Raw genomic sequence first — 22,536 nt, 5'->3', positions numbered from 1 at the left:
CATTAATGATTCTTTATGTGAATGTTTGAGATGTGAAGATCCTGTTGTTAAGTTGAATTGCCTCATCTTTGAACAAGGTCTTAGTTTTGTAATTCTTGTATGCATCTCGAGTGAGACATTCTCCAATCATTAGAGATAAAAAATGCTAATGGTTACGAGGTATTTGTTGGCTAAGGAGCTCAAACTTTGGGTCTAACCCTTGTGCTTGACATCTTTAGTAAACCTATCGACATATACTAATTTGTCTCAAATAGAGGGTTTCAAATCAAGAACTTGCTGCCTTGAAACCACCTTGAAATGAGCCAAATGCTTAACAACATTGGCAATAAACTAATTGAGTTCATGTAATAATATGCCCTCACTTTAATATAAACATTTTCAACCATTTAAGTGTTAACTTAAAAAGCCATCTTCAACTTGTGATTATTATATATACAATGTCACTAACTACTATTATTATTAGATGCTTCTTTTAAATGAAAATCTCATGAAAATATGTTATTACAACTCACACTTTACACATGAAATTAACTAAACACCCAACAACATTAGTGGTGAATAATTTAACCTAACCCATCAAACTTTCTTTAAACACAACTTTGACCTATACAATGAATAATACCAAAAATACAATAGACAATACCACACTTCCAAATTATACACATTAATAATTTGCATAACATTCACTAGACTATACCACTATGTAATATATTAGCATTATAAAACGTGGTGAACATGAGATTGATAGTTACTTACCATTCTAAATGGTAAAAGTGACAAATCATATCAATAATGTGGTACAAATCATTTATCCTCGACCTTACAATAATGTATCCCAAAATTTCACCCTCTAATCACGCATGCCCTCGTTGAAATTTGGTACCACATTATCACTCCCCGGGTGGTCTTACTTTAAGACCCTTTGTTTCTCACCAAAATGAAGAATCTACGCCCCTACTTTGAAGTTGAGCCCCTTGATGTGACCGTGTCGGAGATCTTTGACGAATCTAAGTACGCGTCAACGTTCAACTGAAGAAAATACTCCACCGATTCATCTCATCCGTATAAAATTAAATCAACGGCTTACATTTCCACGACCGGCTAGTCGCGGACCTTACTCCCTTCACCGGTAAAACTGGTCGCTCCGCCGCTTTCCCATTGGTAAAACGGGACCGGCGACCGGCAGTTGCTGATCGACCGTGAGCAGGCTGTCCTGACACCTGCCCAGCCTGTAAAGCCCGGTGAAACTCACAGCCCTCCTATCATATTATATACGTGTGTGCTGTTGTTTAGTAATTTATTTATTAATTTGTGAGGCTTTTCTTACAATGCCTTTTTCTCGGGATTTCAGAGCAGAAATCCTCCGTGACTAGAAGCTCCGGGGACAGATCCGTTGTGGGTTTTTTCGTTTTTGGAGCGTGGCTATTTATTCTCAGGGTCTCTGCAATTCTGGACCCTTAGCTTTCTAGGGTCGTTTTCGGCTTTGAAATACTTAATTCCAGGTCTGGTATATCAGAAAGTTATCGTTTTCTCGATTTCTTTGGACTTCGGCTTATTCGACACGGTGAAAAATCAATTGGGTTATTTGCAGATAATTGTTTTGGATCTGATTTCCCATTTGGGTATCCTTGTCTCTACGGAGTCATTCGCAGGTTCTGCGTAAGAAACTATTGGAAGGCTCGAAGATGTTTCTGTTCGATTGGTTTTACAGCGTTCTTGCCACTCTAGGCCTGTGGCAGAAAGAGGCCAAGATTCTATTTCTAGGCCTAGATAATGCAGGCAAGACCACCTTGTTGCATATGTTGAAAGATGAGGTAAATCCTTCCAGCCCTTTGCTCAAATGTTCGAACAAATTTATCAACACAATATATTATTATTGATTTGGGTGAAACCACCATGAATGCTACTACATTGACAGTACTATTGCAATCTGGAGTAGAAAAAACGGAGGCTATGAATCCACCTTTTACTGCCCTTTGGTTCAACGTAACCAGATGCAGGAATCTGCTTTTGAACTGCCTAAATCTGGCTGTTAGACCTGACCTTTAGCTGGTGTATTTTTATTGTATAAACGTTAGATTTGATAAACTCGTCTGGGTTTACTTAGTTCCGTGTGGACACTTGCAAATAATTTTAACTTATGAGATGCCAATCTATAAATTTCGTAATCACATTGTTGTAGCGCTCTAACATTCATCCCTTTAGCTAGAAATCCCTATATCACTCGTCTCTCTAGATAGAAAGGCCGGTAGCAAAGTGGTTTTTCTTTCAGGTATGCAGAGTCCAGCCACTGTTTCTTTTATCCATAATTCCCCATAAGGGGTGAAGTGATTTGAAGAGTGCACTGGAATCCCATTGGGACTGCTGGAAGCAAAATCATGAGTGGACGAACCACATCAATTGAAAATTTGTAAGACGCCGATATGATACGTTGGAAATGTGTGTTCTTACAGAGTGACGTTTGAGCCATGAGCTTTGCTAGCGCAAGATCCAAATAATTTTTGCAGGGAAAAACTCAATAATCTGCATGGTATCTGCTTTGTTTGATATAATTATGTATATACAATCCCTTTTGATAGACCGTCGGATATATAAAAATGCATTTGCACTGTTCCTTCCTGTTTGTTTAAGCGGGAGACTAATTATGAGGTCTTAGCTCCTTGATTTGGGTCATGATCCACTGTTAAATTTTCACGATCTGATCTTTAGATTTTACGCATTTAACTTGTAAATTTGTTTGAGCAAACTGTAGTAGATGTGAGTTTATTAAAACGGGTATCCAATAGATTCAGACCAGTTAGGGATGTCTATAGTAGTAAGCATTCGAAGGCCACCAGGGGAAGAACTAACTTGACTATTTAGATTTTCAGATAATTATATATGCAAAATTTGGAGTACTAGCTAGAGATTGGATTTATTAGATACTATTCCTTGAATATGCAATCATTGTATTGTTAAGGTTTGAGAAAAGTAACTTTATAACCTCAGTCGGGGTATAATTTTATATTTAAATCAATCTTCAACTTAATTCTATAACTTTGCTCCTTTGAACTCTTCTATATGTTGCGTGCTTATCTTTTGAATGATAACGTGAGTTGTGCAGAAGTTTAGGAGTAGGTTGATCGTTGGCTCTCTCTATTCTAATTTGTTTTATGTTCTTTTGGTCGCAGAGGTTAGTCCAACATCAACCTACTCAGTATCCTACATCTGAGGAACTGAGTATTGGTAAAATCAAGTTTAAGGCCTTCGATCTTGGAGGTCATCAAATTGCTAGAAGAGTCTGGAAAGACTATTATGCCAAGGTATGGGTTATGTTTCTATGCTATTTAAGATGAGCTTTTGTGTTTTTAAGAACCTCTATTATTCTCTGTATTCTGCTTCATTTGTTTATATCTTTTAGATGGATAGTGGTTTCTGATAAGATTAGTATTTGATTTTTGTTGATGTGGTGATAGATTTGGATTAGACAGTAGTAATCATTGGGAAGTAAGGATTAGAAGCCATGAAATTGTTTGTGATAATTTTGTAAGATTAAATAAAATCACAGAATACTTTTAAAGATAATTTTGAGGCCAAAATCCTGTAGTTGTTCATCTTTTAGTTCCAAAAAATATTTTTCCTTTTTCTTTTACAAAGAAAGTGAAATGATTATTTAATATCTAGTGAGATTACATTTGTCTAGCAGTAACGTAGAAAGCAGGTGAGACAGTCAATGTTTTTACATGGTTGGGAAATATTTGATTAAAACAATGGAATATCAAATGAACTTTTTCAAACGTCTTATATGGTCCTAGTGAAATTTATTAATCTTGTTTGAAGATGCTGTCCTGGAATTCTCTTTTGAAGATAATCGTGAATCCAGAAAACTATAGTTCTTCATCTTTTAGTGCCAAAAAATATTTTTCCTTTTTCTTTTACAAAGAAAGTGAAATGATTATTTAATATCTAGTGAGATCACATTGTCTACCAGTAACATAGAAAGCAGGCGAGACAGTCAATGTTTTTACATGGTTGGGAAATATTTGATTGAAATATCCTTATGGTCCTAGTGAAATTTATTAACCTTTTTTGAAGATGCTGTCCTGGAATTCTTTTTGCAAGATAATCGTGAATCCAGAAACCTATAGCTCTTCATCTTTTAGCGCCAAAAATATTTCCTTTTTCTTTTACAAAGAAAGTGAAATGCTTATTTAATATCTACTGAGATCACATTTGTCTAGCAGTAATGTAGAAAGCAGGTGAGAGAGACATGGTTGGGAAATATTTGATTGAAATATTAAATGACTTTTTCCAAACGTCTTATGGTCCTAGTGAAATTTATTAATCTTTTTTGAAGATGCTGTACTGGATTTTTTTTTGGTTGTTTAATTCTATTGTATTTTAGTAACATCAAAACCTTGTAAAAAGGTGCAATGCTTTTATTCTACTTTGTACATGTTGGATATGGCTCTCTAATTGTTTAGAGCAGATGTTTGAAGTCCTTTTCTATTTGCAATGTGGCCTTGTTTTCCTATTTTTAGTTTTAACCTAGCAAATTGTGGGAGTAGAAGGCTTGATAGTGTAGACTCTAGAGTTCTACACTGCGTCATCATTAGTGGCTTTCCTTTTTTGTTTGTTTTCCTTGGTTGAGTATCCAAATATTTAAGTCCACATGGTTCGGGTTTGGCAATAATTAAATTTCATTTGGGTTTGATTTTTTTCAATGAGGTTTGGCTATATATAATCTCTCTCTCTCTCTATATATATATGTGTGTGTGTGTGTGTGTAATTTAGAATGAAATATAACATAAAAAAATAGAAATCACATCAATAAACACACGTGAATAGGAATTTTGATTGATGAATATAGAATAATATATATTAAAAATTGGTTACACTGACACACAACCGACAAGCATGATGGAGAAATGCATTGGTGGCAAAGGGTTTCAACGTGCCAAAATTCAAGAATCATGTTGTGGGTCCCATTGTATTTTTGAATCTGAATTCAATCCTGATTTTTTTCTGATTAAATTTGTGATTCGGTTTGACTTGAGGTTTGTCTTTTAGTTTCTGCAAACCTGGATGAACCTAATTTTCTTTTCTTTTTGGGTTTACCAAATTTTGAACTTGAACCTTCAGGTTTGGCAAACCCTGTGACCTAGCCAAATATTGGTGGCTGTCCATTTTTCATGTTCTAATTTTACCCGCAATGCATTACCTTAATGCTCAATAGAAGGATTAAAGCATATGTTTTGGAAAAATAATTTTCATTCATTTTTTTCTCATGTTTTTAGAGACATTACCATCACACATTTTGCGATGATAATTATATAACCAACTATCAACCTTATTTTCACACGTTGGGATATTTATAGGAGATGTTTTTGTTGGGTCAATGTGCCAAAATTCAATAATCATGTTATGGTTCCCATTTTTATTTTTATTTTTTTAAAACAAATTTTAGAGATGGACCAACTGGTGGTTCCAAAACGTCGACTGAAACTCTCAAATCTATGGATCTTTTTCCATTGATCAGCAAATTTTAAATAGCCTAAACTTGATCCTGATTTTTTTTCTGATCAAATTTGTGATTTGGTTTGAATCAAGTTGATTCAATTTGGTTTGACTAGAGGTTTGTCTTTTAGGTTCAGCGAACCTGGATGAACCTAATTTTTTTTTGGATTTGTCAAATTTTGATCCTGAACCTTTAGATTTGGTGAAGCCTGTGACTTAACTAAATATTGGTGGCTGCCCATTTTTCATGTTCTTATATTACCTGCAATATATTAATTCAATGCACACCAGAAGGATTAGAACATATGTTTTGGAAAATTCATTTTCATTCATTTTTTTTCGCATGTTTTTAGAGAGGCATTACAATCAAACATTTTGCAATGACAATTATATAACCAACTATCAACCTTGTTTTCACACGTTGGGGGTGTTTATAGGAGATGTTTTGGTTGTCAAGTATTTTGTTTGGCTGATTAAACACTAACAAAAATCTATTCATAATTATAACTTTCAGTAAGTCATGGATTGTAATAGTTACAACTGAGCTCTGCACTTTGATAACTGGGGAAACTTGTGGAATACTATTGGTGGCTCTATTGGCATTCTCTTTTTTAAGAGGGAGTAAGAAAGTGATATAAGACATTAATGTTTTGCCCAAGTATGGCTTGTGAAGAATGGTCAAGTATGATACCAATATGGTTGATGAAGGAAAAATACTCTCAAGCATTTCAATTTTCACCATTATTTACCAACTTTAGTTTGTTACAAACTACTTAATTGGTAAAAATAATTGTGACTAGATTTTTGATAGGTAGAGGTCATTGACAATTTTGTTGTGGTGTTCTCTTTTTCAAGGGAAATCATACTCTCTCTCAGCCTGAGTGTGAGAGTGAGGGTCAATACATCATCATGTTACTCGCAGGGAATTGAACTGGGTGGGCGAGATAACAACCACTCTGCCCAACCACCTGAGATAATAACCCCAATTGACTGTTGTGGCGTTCTCTTATATACTGTTCACTCTATATATTTATTTTGCAGGACATTTTGTACTTGATTGTGTTTATTTAGGTTTGTAATTTCTTTTGAAGATTTAGTTAATAGCGAGTTGATCAATAGCTGTTATACAAAGGAGAAATAGCTCTTTTATGTTTCAGGTCAGCCACAAGGGCTTTTGGGGCAGTGATTTATGAAGGTATTGCTAAATTTAAGGGCCAGTTCTCTATTGTCTGTAAGCTAACGTGCACTATCATGGATATATATGTTAAAAATATGTTCTAAAATCTATGTTGTTTTTGGAGGTGTTATCTAAATACCTTATTTGTTTATACTCCATTTCAGCTGGAATGTTCCTTAGGCATATGCTGCACTTACTGCAAACCTTTAACATGTCCATGTCAGGTTCTAATGTCTGGATATGTTTGTGAGCTTGTGCTCAAGTAAGTGTTGTCCATGAAAAAGATAAAATATCAGCAATAACTAATGATGAAAAAATCGACCTACTTATTAGTGCTATGTTTGTCCCCACATTTTTAATGAATGAAGAGTTTGCTTGCCACGTACGTGTTGGTTGTGGATGTGTTCCTAGGAGGCAGGGATTGGATAATGCTGTTCAATTCTGTTTGGGACGATTCCAATCAAATGACATTTGATAAAATTAATCTTCAATACATGGAAAATAAATAAGAAGGTAGAAATTAAACTTAATAAACAAACCTTCTAATCTCCCCCCAGACACAGTACAAAAAATACTCATATTATAAATATATATAGACGAAGAGTATGCATTGAAGACAACTATCCTAGTTGAAGGTGTCTTTAAAGGTTTGAACACAAGGCCCTAAAATAATATTTCCTAAACTACACAAATGACTCCAAGGTTACATAAATTCAAATAAAGTTTTCTGAAAGTCTGACATTATGACATATTTTGAGTTTTGAACCATATGGCACAATCTAGTGCAAGTTTTGGAAGTCTATGTTGCATTCAATCTGTTTGCGAACAAATTTTTGTGTTAGCATGTGATCTGCATCTATTTTCATATCATGATGCACATGAGTGTTTTTTGGTTTGGTTAAAATTGAGTTTTATATGACGAATTCTATTTTCATATCATGATGCACATGAGCGTTTTTTGGTTTGGTGAAAATTGAATTTTATATGACGAATTCTATTTTCATATCATGATGCACATGAGTGTTTTTTGGTTTGGTGAAAATTGAATTTTATATGATGAATAGGATTGCAAAATATGGCAGGTCTGCCCTTGCATTGTAGTGCTTCCTCTTCCCAGCTGCTGCTAAGCAAGAAAAGTTCACATATCTTTGGGGATCCATATCAGTTGACATAAATGTTTTTCCTAAGTAAAAGGACAGTAATACAAATTCGGATTGCTAAGTTATTCAACAATGTATGGAAATCCTTATTACATAATTCTTTTTTGGATCCCTCAAAAGTAACGGCATACCCTACTTTCCAAAGATAAGAATGAGTAGTGAACCAGATGACAACACTATCATGATGCAGATTTAGTATGGAATCCAGGATTACTAGAGATGCCACTCTTCGGTGAACACTGAACATGTCTGCACAAAACATCATGGAACCACTAAGCAATATGTGAACAGGGTTCTCCAGCAAACTTACAACCCTGAATGATGTTTTAAAGGTCACCTTTCCAGTGACACTAAACATGCATGCAATTGAAGCCAGCCTATGTTAGCTTGGCAGTGCTTGAGAGAAAACCTATTGTTTCTTCTTGGTCTAAGTTCCACATCATCCATGGTCATCTTTTTTGAGTTCAGTTTCCCCATAATATTAAGCTTGGGTCAAATGTGATAATATAAGATATGCCAGATAAAGCAGAGAACCCATAGAGGTGTCCAGGAGCAGGAGATACTACTTTTTCCATGGTAGGCCAGTATTGTTCAAACCTCGTGGAAATTCCATCTTATCTATTTACTAAGCTTTGAAGTTGTCTTTAGGACAAAATATTCCTGAATAGTAAAGTTAGAAGCTTCACAGATCACATCAATCAAGGAAGAGACTTCCATGATCTTCTTTTCCTATAGTTTTTATCCGTGCACTCTATGATTAAACTGGAGTTAAACTTTTTCAACGTTTTCCCTAGGTTTGAAATCCCCAACAAATCCTCTGAATTCTTCTTCATAGTTAGAGACTTCACCTAAACCTCTTTTCTTGACAATTTGACCCTGTGACCCTGCATTCATTGAGTTCTATCTAGAAGCGCCATTAACAATGTAGACTGCAAAATTCCTCAGAAATTTAGATTTTTTTTAGGATTATGAACTTTGCAGTGGGATACTATTTTTTCTTCGACTTCTTTTGAAGCAGATATCAGTTAAGTCACTTTCTGTCTCCAAACCTAGATTGCTTGGATAATGGAAATATAGAGTTATATTTGAGCCTAGATTGGTAGATCTCATCCCATCTTATCTTATGACTACTCATTTCCACTTATGTAATTAACATTCATAGCAAGTTGGGATCCAATCCAAATCCTTTGAATTCAAACCCCAGAATTTTGTAACATAATTTCACAGGACAAATGTACAATGACAGTCTTGTCTTCTTTCTTGCAAAGAACATGGATGGAAGGGTTAGTACACTCTTTCTAAACAAAACATGGCAAGTAAACAGCTATTTTTTGGGGAGCATCCACATAGTGCACTCCTAGGAAGCCATATTTTGCTCTAGACTTCCAAATCCCCTGCATTTCCTAATATATCTGATTCCCAAGTAAACCTTGAAATGTCCACAGTAAGAGAACATTCTCCAACTAAGCTTGTCCTCTGCTTTTGATAAAATATGAATATACCTAGTTTTGATCAACTTCAAAAGATCTTTGTAGGATTCCTTTAATTCATGATTATCTAAACGTGTAATTTGTAATCATTCGAGTAACCACCACAGGAAAGACTCCCCATGGGCCAAGTATGGTCCTAAAACTCCGCTCTGTTTCCTTTCAGAACTTTCTGACTGGTAGCATCAATCATCATGAAATTAATAGAAAAAGGGGCTCCATTGTTTAGCTCCTCTCTAGTACTTGTTCAGGACGATTTACTTCAATTTTGACATGTACATAAACTCCAGGACCACTTAGCCATGTCAGAAAATGAATTCTCCATACCCAAATATCTCGTTTTATTATTGCCAGCTGTAGAAATTGACTATAGTACTTGTTCAGGACGATTTACTTCAATTTTGACATGTACATAAACTCCAGGACCACTTAGCCATGTCAGAAAATGAATTCTCCATACCCAAATATCTCGTTTTATTATTGCCAGCTGTAGAAATTGACTGATTAGCTCTTCACTTATTGATTACTTGAGCTCGAGCTTGATTAGAATTGCAGAAATTTGATACTGCTATCAAAACAGAGTCTATAAAATGGACCCTTTTTGCAAAGAAAAACTAATTACCTTTCTTGATAAGAGGAAAATTCAATCTCTACTCTTCAATGGTCCTATTTCCAATTAAATTTACATTTCAGCATTTTTCCAAGCTGTCTTTGACCTATGAAAGAGTCATTATTGATGAGAAGGCACTGTAGCAGGCCTTCATTTATAGAACATCGACTATGCTAAGAGACTGGGATGATCCATGTAAGCTTCAACCTGGGCAACCTTGACAACACACAGTTAAAAATCTTCCTGCAAAGCAAAACCATTACTGTTTACTCTTCTAGGAGTTCAATTCTCTGTAACTCACAGTTAAAAATCCTTCCTGCAAAGCAAAACCATTACCGTTTACTCTTCTAGGAGTTCAATTCTCTGTAACTTTCCTAAAAGTGAAACACAGTCTTTACTCTTATAGGGTCTAAAAGACATGGGTTTCCTATTATTTAAAAGGCTCATCTCTATTTTCAATTTACATTTCAGCATTGTATCAAGCTTTCTTTGACCTGCAAAAAACCTTTTTGTTACAAGGACATTGTAGAAATCATTCTTTGGCATATGAAAGTGTCGATGTTTAATGGACAATTCTGCCTCAAACTCACCCATGAAGAAAAGATCTCCATGGATTGACCATTGACTACATCATGGTGGGATCATGCATGGAAGCTTTGACATCGGCATCCTTTTTCTAAAGAAACTAACTTTTATAAGAAAAAATAACAACACTGCCTGTTAACTGTCATATCCCTTTTTCTATGTGTAGCTTCAAAATGAAAGATGGCTTTCATGGAATGCATGTGTTCTTGAGGGATAATTAAATCATCAGTTATTTTGTTTCTAGGCATAAAATCTGAGTCTCCATGAAAATCCTATAAAATTCTCGAGTGATATCTTGCTTAGAGGATGTACCATTTCTACACAGTTACATAGGGATGTAAGTGATATCTTGCTTTGTATCCATTCCTACATGGTTACATAAGATGTTTTACAATGGCATCTTGAATTATCACTAACTGAGATTTCAACCTTACTTTTTGTCAGATCCCCCAAATTACAGTTTGTATCATCATCCATCGAAGAAAGTTGTTAGATTCCTTTTGTTTCTTTGGCTGAGTGGACAAATTGTTTGAACTGCTCAGAGGTGGTCCTTTGGCATCGTCATAAGATTAGTCTCTGGTTAATACCTCAATCCTTCTTTTGAGTAGGTCTCTTTGGTTGCCTCTATATTGCTTTAAGCTTTCTTGTTTCCCTTGTTCTTGTTGCTTTTTGGGATTTTTTCACCATTTAAGCAGTGGCTTCCTCTTCGCCCTCTCCTTTGTAAGCCCTGTATTTGCCTCTTGATGGAGATATTTTTAGAACATTTTGGATCTTGATTCTGGTCCTAACATGTTGAGGCTAGGCACATGACATGACACTGACAGATTTGGACTTGACATCCACATTTTATAGCCTAATGTTTATCCCCAGATTTCTATTTACAGCTCCAGAAGAATCTCTTTTGGTAACCCAACCTGATTCAACACAAATGGGAGGGACTAATAACATGCAGGACTAGTAACAAATGTTGTTGTCTTGGTGTGTGCTAAATATGAACAAATACCTGAAGATAATTGTTGGTACCTGGTGAAAGATCCTTTTATGTAAATGTGGAGAGATTTATTGACTTTAGCCATACAAATAACTAAAGTGAGTTGGTTTAAGCTTAAGAAACATAGGTTTTGTTAATACTTGCAAGAATGTTCTTTATCCAGAACTGCAGACAGATTAGACAGATTATTTTTACTTTAGCCACACTGGGGCTAAAAAAAACCAAGATTTCTTGAACGGACTGCTCTTTTCCACAATCACAGACCCCCTTCTAAAATTTTGGGGCTTCCCCTCTAAACCATCGATTTATAATAGAATGAATCCTTGGAACAAATGTTGAGGAGAAGGCAGTTCACCTTTCCTGATCTACCATACCAGAGCCCAGTGACTAGGCCTAAAGTTGCTGGATTTGCAAATCAAAGTAGCATGAGAGAGATTGCACTCATTTGTGAAGAACAGTCGAGAGTCAGATGTTTTTCATTGAGTAACCTATATACAAAAAATACCTTAACAAAATACCTTATACAAAAATACCTTAACAAAATACCTTATATAGTAAGTGGCTAGTTTAGGTAGATGATGAAATCAGCTGCAGCTGCCTGTTTAGGCCTTGTGGTGAGGGCAACCTTCGATGCAAATCTTTACCAGATGGATCCTTGGCTTTCATGTGGCCTGCTTTTGAGAATTTACGATTCCTCAACGTTGGTTGTAAATTCTGGGGATTTGTGTGTCAGAGGGCAGGGAACATCTACTAATTGCAGCATTTTGCTTTTTCTCAGAATCAGAGAAATTATTTCTAATGGTAAAATAACTGGATTTTGTATGGTAAATTGAAACCTTCCATGGATGCCTCCTATGGAGAAACCATCGGCTGGAGCCTTTAGCTGCACATTTACCAGGAGGCTTGGTTTCTACAGGTTGCATAAGGGTTAATGTAGCCTGCTTTTGGGGATGTGCTATCCCCAAACCAGTTTTGGAATCCTAGGGCTTCGTTGGGTTATTGCTAGCGTGCAAGTGAATAACTCATCAAGAAGATAGAAAATCCAAAGTCGAAGCAGTATGCCAAGTGGTTGCAATCACATGTGGAGTCTTTGTCTAACAGTTGTTGGCTAATAAAATTAACTTTCAGATGCTGCCAAGCGTTTACAATCATATGCAGGGGCTATGGCTCCACAGTTGTTTGCTAATAGAATCGACTTTCGGATGTCAAGGGAAAATGTAAATATAAAGGACTAAAAGAGATGATGCAACATGGATATAAACTTGGAAAAACCAAGTGTTAAGGATATTAACAAAGTACTGTGAATGTTGTGTAGATATTTTCTTTTGCTATAGCACTGATGGAGGTTGCTATAGTCAATAAGGGCTGGGGTTTATTCCATCTTTTATTTTTAGTTGATTTCCTTTCCATGTATCATTAGGTTTCAGCCTGAATGAAGCAATTTGCTTGCAAACATTTACCTTGGGAACTCATAATCTAACCATAGCATGAACATACTTTTATAAATTACGCATGATTTAAACTCCTAATCTGAAACGTTCCCTTTTGACCTGTTCTGTCTAGTCAGATTTTAAGAACTTTTTGAATACTATGTTACTATCTCTCCCCAGAACATTCCCTTTTGTTTTGGTCATCTTGTGGTTTGTTTTTAGTTGCATGTGGGGATGTGCATACCCTGGAGACTCCTAATCGAGCCCTAGCATGAGTTGGAAATTGCACAGGGTTTAAACTTGTCTCAGGTCTCTTATTTTTATTTTCTACTACCTAATAAGGCTTGGTCTTAATTATTTTCAGCTGTCATTAAATTCACAGTTTTTTCCTCGCAATCATTGCTTGTAAAGATGGGCCTGAAGTCAATGATGGGCCATACTCCCAGCCTATGTTAGCTTGTCTCCGAGCACATGTTATTTAGGGAGGTCTTGAAAAACTTATCTGAAACTCCTAATCTTGAAAAACTTATCTATAGAAGTCTAGGCTATTTGGCCGCTGAAAATTTCATTGTAATTTTAGATTTTAAAAAGCTGCTGTCTTTTCTTCAAGAAGTTGATTTTATGCTAGGGTATCTAATATAGCAGGCAGTGTAGTATGTGAGATTGTTGATCAATGTTGTTTTAAGATGGGTATATTTATTAATATTATTGGCATCAAATGCAGGTGGATGCCGTGGTCTATTTGGTTGATGCGGCGGATAAAGAGAGATTTGCAGAGGCAAAAAAGGAGCTCGATGCCTTACTTTCAGATGATTCTTTGACAAACGTGCCTTTCTTGATTTTAGGAAACAAGATTGATATTCCATATGCAGCATCTGAAGATGAGCTGCGCTATTACCTAGGCCTATCAAATTATACTACTGGCAAGGGCAAAGTGAATTTGGCAGATTCTAATGTTAGAGCGATTGAGGTCTTCATGTGCAGTATCGTTAGGAAAATGGGTTATGGTGAAGGTATTAAATGGCTCTCTCAGTACATTAAATAGGTTTACAAATGAACCGAGGAATCACCTTTTTGTTGTAATTAGTCAATGGCAGAACATTTAGTTTAGATTGCGTTCTTTTGAAATTGGTTAGTTTGGGGGCGGTATTTGTAATGAATGTTGAATAAGATGCAAAACGGATTGATCAGGACAGAAGAGAAATATGATTGCTGAGTCAAATTGAATTCAGAGTGCAGAGACTGTTAGTTATGATCCTGACAATATGAAAATTTCCTGGATATCATAATCATGAAATTGATTGTTTTAAACCCATCAGAAAGACTATTTTATATGCGTCAGATATCATAACATCTATGTCAGGACCTTGGATATCATCCCCATGTTACTGCAATACAGGGGTATCAAATTTTTTCTTGATTTTTAGTGGAACTCTGGTTCCTGTGTCATCAGTTTCATTTTCTCATTTTTTAAGATCATTTATTAGGTACATTTTTATCTTCTAGGCTGTATTTATTTCTTGTTCCAGTCAACAGTAAATGCAGCGGCATGGATATTGTGAAGGGCATTCTATGTTCATTTCGTTTTAAAACCGTTCTATTATCATCTTGGAAATTGCATTTGTTTCATACTCCTAATTATTAAGCTACTGTGCCTTAACGGTTGCTGGTCCTCGCTCAATATGTAATTGTGGGAATGTCTGTTTACATTTGTGCCGGTATTCAACAATGTTGTGTTGCAAGATTATTAATTGATGTAGAAACTCATTTTAGCCGTTAACCGTATCAAGGAAATAAATTTTTAATATATGGTAGTCACTATTTTCATGGACTACATGCACAATAGGATATTTACCTCTCATTCATGTAATAAAATGTCGTTACAGAACAAAAAAGCAGAATAGGTGAAACTGTCATCGTATATAAAAAACATCGAATGTGGACAAGCTGCTGCAAGAACAATGTAAGGCAGACGGTTTTCAAATGTTACGGAGGACGACACTGCACGTTGTTGACTAGTTTGTTTCCATGTAATTGCAAAATAATGAGAACTATAACCACTGAGATTTATAGAAGGTTGAAAGTGTTGGGTACATGTTTGTTTCCATGTAATTGCAAAATAATGAGAACTATAACCACTGAGATTTATAGAGGTTGAAAGTGTTGGGTACATGTTGCTAGCTTCATTCATATATATGCCTTAACTTGATTGGTGCTTTTGTTGAAACTAGGTTGGTTACGAGTTGTCTGTGCATTGAAAAAAAACCATGAAGCTGCTTGTATTCGTATACGTTGCATCAATTTGTGCAATAGCATAATTAAATTAAGGTAAAAATAAAATTGTTGCTTTGAATGAAAATGACATTATGTATATGTTTATGGGGAATAATAGAAGCAAAATCACTTTCCGGTAATCTTGATTTCAAGTTTTGCTTACGTAAATTGGTATCAGTGATTGAATAATCTTGGAATGAAGAGAAAGTGTAATCAACACTACCCGAACGAACAAAACAAATTTTTGTATCTTATCTGTAATAGAGAAATTGAGTTGTACCTATTGCACACATCATTGATATCAGTGATTCAATAATCTTGGAGTGAAGAGAAATGTAATCAACACTACCCGAACGAACAAAACACATTTTTGGATCTCATCTATGATAGAGAAATTTAGTTGTACCTATTTGTTTTTCTTTTGGCTGTGATGATCTGTTTTTCTTTTCTTTCAAGTTAAATTTCTAATACAACACTACCCGAAAGAACAAAACACAATTATGGGCGCCCATCTGTGATAGAGTAATTGAGTTGTATTTGTTTTTCTTTCGGCTTTGATGTTCTGTTTTAGCCCCATGGCACCAAATCCGAGGCTTAACTACTGCATTTTAAACTTTTTTTTCTTTAAATTTTAATTTCTAATACAAACTTAGGCTCAGTGGGATATATTACCTGCTTTCCTAACGGTTTCTCTCCATCTTTTTTATTTTCTTTTTCGTTTAAGCGATGGCTCCATTTGGTCAAAAGATCATTTGTCTGTTGGCTATAAATTGTTTGATTCATCCTCGTTAGGGATTTAGCTCCTTCGACATCATTGAATCCCTATACGTCGACTTTTGTCGTTAGTTAAGGTTTGATTTCTCCGATTTGTCCATGTTCAGGTTTGATTGCACCGAATCTTAGGGTGTTTATCCACACAGCACCTTTAAGATCAGCGCAGCTTCATATCTAGTCAGTGAAATTTCATGAATTTATTCGAAATAATTTTTTTAAAGCATATAAAATAATTTAATATTGTGGCTTGAGTTCTTTTAACCACTGAAATTTATAAAATAAAATTTAAAATATATTTAGTCTTAAAAGAATTTTACCAATTTATATCGGAGATTTGTATAATTATTTATATAAGTGTTATGTATAATTATTTTTGGTACTTGACATAAATATTAATTAAATAAGTTATGTAATTTCAATTTTAAAAATTAAAACATTGTTTGTTTCTAATGTAAAGTACTGGAGTTGGTTTTATGCCCTTTTTTCCATTGATGACAATATTTGATTGTGAAGTGGATGTAAAGAGCGTTACTTTAAAATAATTATAAAATATTAATTAAATAAAAAATTATATAATTTTAACTTTAAAAATTTGATTGTGAAGTGGATTTAAAGAGAGTGAAAAACTGAAGATTAATATTAATTAAATAGAAGATTATATAAATTTAACTTTAAAAATTAAAAATTTGATTGTGAAGTGGATTTAAAGAGTGAAAAACTGAAGATTTTAATTTATTAGATATGGCATTTGATATTATAATTTCATATTTATAAAAGAATTAAGACTCGATGATCTATGGAATTAATATTTAATATTATAGTCTTTATATTTATGAAGAATTTTAAGATTTAATATCTTAATATTTATATTAAGATTCTAAATAAAGTAGCATTATAAATATTAGGATTCTAAATAAAGTAGCACTATTTTTTTGTTGGGTGCTTGGGTGCTTGGTTACAAGTGAAAGCGTTTGGACAATTTTTTTTGGGTGCTTGGGTGCTTGGTTATAAGTGAAAGTGTTTGGACAATGTATCAATTTTGGAATTTATTGCATGGTGAGAAATCAAATTTAATTTAATTTTGTGAGAGGTGATTTTATTTTTTTATTGATCTATTATGAAAATTGCTGAATTTTTTTACATTGAGCAATTTGATTTTTGTAAATTTGGAGTTTATTTTCAAGTTAAATGAATCTTTGTGTTATGGATAAAAAACATTAGAAATTTATATCTTCTAGGAAAACAAAAGTGGGTAAAGAATATTAAATCAAGAATTTGAAAATGCTTAATTTAATTTGTTTGTGAATGTCTAGATAGCTAGAATAAAAACAATGGAAAAGGCTATCTACAAGGTTGTTAAGCAAGACCTTTTGCAAAACAAAAGCAATTTGAATATATCATAATTAATCATGAGAAGTGTCCACCTAGTTAGAGTTGGTGTTGGATCATCATATTCAATGTTGTCGCTGGTGTTGTATCATCATATTCAATGTTGTTGAAGGCTAGGTTTGTTAGCGTCTTGGCCATCATTAAAAGTTTGTCCATTTTGACTTTTGGTTGGGCATCAATGCATTAAATAATTTCTTCTCGGCCTTCATTTCTCCCAATTAGAACTTGTTCATTATGGTCTTTATTTGTCGATATAAATCTATTTCCTGTGGGTATTGAGATCTTCTAGAATTGGGTGTTATTTGTGTGAGTACCTAGTGCTTCATATTTTCATTTTCCCGTTAGGTTTAAAAGGAATTTTCTTTTGACCCATGCCTCTTGTTTGTAGCATGATTTGACTAGGTAGTGGACTCCCAATCATAGTTGGTCAAGGTTTTTGCATTGGAACGAGTGTGAAGGGTTAAGTCTCATTTGTTGTGCTTAAGGTTGGAGTGTAATATTGAGGCATGATAGGACACTAAAAGAGGGTTGAGAAATAAATAGAGGCACGAGCGCATTGAACTGAGTGTTAGCACCCCATAGTTGGTGTAGAGTATTTGAGAGTAGGAAGAAGTTGGACATAGTTGGATTATAGGGATGAAAGAGTGGAGGAGTCATGAAGTGGAGAAAGGAGGTTAGAGAAAACCACAGTTAGGCTCAAAAGGCAAAATTTGGGAGGGAAATAATTGAAAATGAGGCAGGGTCTTTTCGAATAACAATGTATCACATAGAAACAACGAATGGGATGAATGGACTTAGAACTTTAGGAGAGTTAGGCTCGCAGGGCAAGGTCGATGATAATTGTAGTGATAATTTGATCATACCATGAATGTGCTTGGATCCTCATCCTTGTTAGAGTATTGTTGCTCTAAGTCATTGGGTTCGATGAACAAAATTGATTGAATTTGAAGTTTGCCAAATTTCATTTCTAGGGGAATTTATTCGATGAGGTTGCAAATTTCATGCTGAACATGAACAAGCCAAACAAAAATACGAATAATTCGAGAAATTCGTCTAAAATTATATTGGAATTCATTTCAAGTTTGTTATGAAATCACAAGAAATTCATTGAAAAAAGCAATAAAACCTTAAATGATAAATTTACTAGCTTTAAAAAAATTCCAGGTTGCCTACACTAATCAAATGTTGCCTTTGAATGTGCCAACCAAGGAGAGACCAATAAGAATTAGGTTAATTTTGGGAAGATATTGGGAATCTTGTTGATTTACATGCACATGTGTTTTTTAATAATATTTTCCATTTTTATTTTAATAGTATTTTCCGTTTTTATATATATATATATATATATATATATATTATTTATTTATTTATTTTTATTTTGACAATTGTGATAGACACTAAATTGGTGTATGAAACCCTTTTGTTTCACTGCTAAGTCTACAAAGGGATGCATACTCTACCATCTCTGGTTTTGAACTTGTGACCATCTCTGGTTTGAACTTGTGACCTCTTAAGAAGAAACACATGCTCTTAACTATGCTCACTCAAACTGCATATATATATATATATATATAAATAATTATAATAGAAATAAAATATTTCAATAAAATATGTTGAACACTTAATATTTAGAGATTAGAGATCCTATATAAATAATTGTAAATAAAAATTAAAAAAACATGAAAAACAAAGAAACATTAAAAAGATGAAACCCAATAATTTTTCTCTGTGTATATAATCATACCATCTTAATACAATAAGCAACAAACAAATTCATTATGAGTTACTCTTGGCCTAACATGGTATTAGAGCACAAGAGCCATTTTAGAATTGTAACCCTGTTTTCAGTGAAATTTCCTACTCTTCTAACATATTATCTATCCCTCTTTCAGTTTTACACTAGAATCCCGCCTCAAATGACCAGGTTGTTAGCCATTCTTTTCAAACCGCACCAGCTTTATTTTTTTCTTCAATGTGATCCAAGCTGAGCAGAATCGTGGTAAAAAAAGGTCGGTATCTCTACTCGTCCCAGGGAATGGAATTTTGGATTAATGTGGCCAATTCACGTCAATATAAGCTGGGGCGCAGAGCTGGTTGAAATAACGTATCTCAGATCGCTTTATAAACCTGGGTGTTGGCCGATTTACCCGTGAGGAAGGAAATTATTGGTTGTATCTCTCCGGATTCTTGTTGATGAAGGACTCTGCGTCCCACTACATGCCTTGATTTGAGTGGTATGTTATGTTGAACTTTTTTTTGGAAGGGCTACAAAATTGATTGATGCTTTGATATTTTGTGAAGACCGATTGGTGTTTATTTTAAATGGTGAAGTGATTAAAATGACCATATGGTGTAAAATGATACAGTGAATTTTTATGAGGGTCCTATGGTATATACAAGTTTTTTTAATAGAATATAAAAGTTTTTAAAAGGGCTTGGAGCTTTAATGAAGAATATGGTATATATATAATATTAACCATACATCATATTCATGTGCCCTTTACTTTATGAAGATTATATGTGATATGTAGTAGGGTATGTGAGCACGAAGGTTATTTGTTGGCTTTTCTGTTAGAGGAATTGTTTGATTTGATTCATGGCATGAAAATTTATTGAGAGTTTATATTTTAGTTGAAAACTTTTTAAGAAAGTCAATTATTATTATTACAAAGTTTTGTAAGTATTATAATTATTTTGAGCCCAATTTAAATTGTAGGATGCATTTACTTATATTTATTGTTGGAGTAGTTTTTATTGGCAAATAGAACTAACAAGAGTGGTTTAGGAAGATAAAACACACTTTCATTTTCAATGAGTTTTGGAAATGAATTTGTGGAGGAAAATGAAACAATGCACCTGAAAATCCCTAAAGAGCTTGATATTTGAGAAAACAAGTACAAAAACGTTTATGTCTTGATTGCAACGCAAGTGTTGGGTAATTTAATTGTTCTTAAATTACTTCATTAATTGTCAACCAAAGTTTGTGTACTTGTGAGATGTATGTGCACCATATATGCTAGGAATTCTATCTATGGATTGAATTATTCTAGGTATGAAATTATCTTAAGTATGGACAAGTTCTTTCTATTCAAAGTTACATCAAAACCCAATCACTTAACTGAATTGAAATCTGTTGCTTGCAAAATTGAAAATCTATTTTAATTGCAGAATAATCACACACAAGTTCTTTCTATTCAAAGTTACATCAAAACCCAATTATTTAACTGAATTGAACACACACAAGTTCTTTCTATTCAAAGTTACATCAAAACCCAATTACTTAACTGAATTGAAATCTATTGCTTGCAAAATTGAAAATCTATTGTAATTGCATAATAAGCACACACAAATTCTTTCTATTCAAAGTTACATCAAAACCCAATTACTTAACTGAATTGAAATCTATTGCTTGCAAAATTGAAAATATATTTTAATTGCAGAATTCAAAACCTATTTCTACTTATATAAAAAGAAATGCTATCACTAGATTGCAGTAATTTTTTTTAATGCTACTTGTAGAATTGAAAACACTACAACACTACCTTGGAGAAAGGAACCTATATACTAATTGCATAAAATGAATTTGCATAAAGAAAACTTAATTCCTAATTGTAAAAAGAGAAGAAATTAACTACAATTGCAGAAAGGAATACTAATGAAACTACTTGCAGAAATAAGAATAAAATGAGAACTTGTAACTCTAAATGATTACTGATGTGCACAATTAACTCTAAAAGACATATCTTTCACCATCTACAAAATTAACTGAGTATTGAAACTAAATTGTTGGAAAGGAAATGCATATGAAAATCAAATCTTTTTGGTATCTCTTTTATGAGCGCTCTGAAATTAAAACAACAAAGGATTAAACCAAAACTATTCAAGGAGAAAAACTTCATAAAACTACCATGCTATGAGCGAATTAAAACATAAATGAGTAATGAAACTACTACACTATGAGTAAATTAAAATAGGAACAAACTAATTATCCTTACAACTGCCAGGGGGCCTTCTCGTGAGTGCAAGTCTATCATTGATCAACTGATTGTTCAAATGTGCATTGAAAACAAACGATTCTATTAATTCAAAACAAAGTTGCACAATATTGAAAATAAACCACAACGTACTTAATTTCCAACTGTCTTTTGGGTTCCGCCTTATGGCTTTCATACAATTTTCATTAAAACTAATTCAAGAGTTCTATGTCGATAATAAATGAAACTGTACTGCCATCTAGGAAATAGATTTAAATTAGAAATTTATCTCCTCATGATTTGTTACTAAAAGAGAAAATCATGAGGGATTATTCTTGAATCATATCATCGCAATTGAACAAGTCTTTTGCACGCTCGCATGATGTTGTCATGATTTCCTGCTTATCTTTTTTTGACTACTACACCGTCATACTCAGAGTTCGACTTTGAGTTTTACTCTCAGATCTCCTGATCTATATAGCCTGGCAAGTCATGTCGATAGGTGGTTGTCCACGTGGTGAACATTTTTAATCTTTAGATACTTTTCATCCCTTTGTTGATACATTGCAACCTGTCTAATCATGGATATGGCTGTGGAATTCAACATTAGTTGCAAAATGATCAAGATTATGTAATTGTAGAGATGTTTCATTATAATTCATAAAGAAACATAGATTCTAAAACATGGATGATTAATAGCTTTTATAAGCTGAGATAACCTTGAGTATGTTGAGACTACTACAAAGATTGCCACAAAAAGATGAGAAAAGCAACATTTCCAATTGAAAGTGATCTTAAACAAAAACAATCACTAATCTCACACAATTTTTCACAACCAAATTCTAACCACAATAAATAAATAAATAAATAAATATATAACAAACATCACCAAATTATAGCACCCAAAAAAATAAAAAATGTATGATCGTGATCCTATGTTTTAATTACATCAATCCTTTGAGAGAGAAACCTTTAAGTGAAAAACACTTATATCCATTGACGTGTTGACAGTTTAAAGATGACTCAACCTCTTTATTAGTTGTCCATCATCCATTATTCTGATCAGGTTCTGAAAGAAATCAAAAATCAATCTCAAGGCGGTGGTCTCTCCTTTAGATCCCTGTTGTGCTCCTAGGTTGAGCTCCTACCTTGAGTGGTCAGGTGGCTCCCAGGCTACCGAATTGCTACA

General features: G+C 33.9%; 1 protein-coding gene across 1 annotated transcript; it reads left to right on the top strand.

Moving 5' to 3' along the window:
• The first annotated feature begins 1,298 nt into the window (after positions 1-1,298).
• On the top strand, positions 1,299-14,251 carry LOC149164572 (small COPII coat GTPase SAR1A). Its single transcript, XM_089432103.1, has 4 exons — positions 1,299-1,502; positions 1,653-1,814; positions 3,171-3,302; positions 13,661-14,251. Exons 2-4 carry the CDS (start codon positions 1,686-1,688, stop codon positions 13,979-13,981), a joined length of 582 nt encoding a protein of 193 aa, XP_089288229.1. The 5' UTR covers positions 1,299-1,502; positions 1,653-1,685; the 3' UTR covers positions 13,982-14,251.
• Positions 14,252-22,536: the final 8,285 nt, after the last annotated feature.

This window comes from Pinus tabuliformis, chromosome 5_1 (assembly GCF_031772625.1).
Source record: "Pinus tabuliformis cultivar Carrire ecotype Pingquan chromosome 5_1, CPIR1, whole genome shotgun sequence".
NCBI lineage: Eukaryota > Viridiplantae > Streptophyta > Pinopsida > Pinales > Pinaceae > Pinus > Pinus tabuliformis.
Note: the sequence above shows the minus strand (reverse complement) of the source record. Positions and strands in the feature narration are given on the sequence as shown.

Bases quoted from the DNA above. Each gene is read 5' to 3' on its own strand.
- LOC149164572 (XM_089432103.1), top strand. From the start codon at position 1,686: ATGTTTCTGTTCGATTGGTTTTACAGCGTTCTTGCCACTCTAGGCCTG. The intron at 1,815-3,170 runs GTAAATCCTTCC...TTTTGGTCGCAG, and splicing joins TGCATATGTTGAAAGATGAG to AGGTTAGTCCAACATCAACC. The intron at 3,303-13,660 runs GTATGGGTTATG...CATCAAATGCAG, and splicing joins GGAAAGACTATTATGCCAAG to GTGGATGCCGTGGTCTATTT.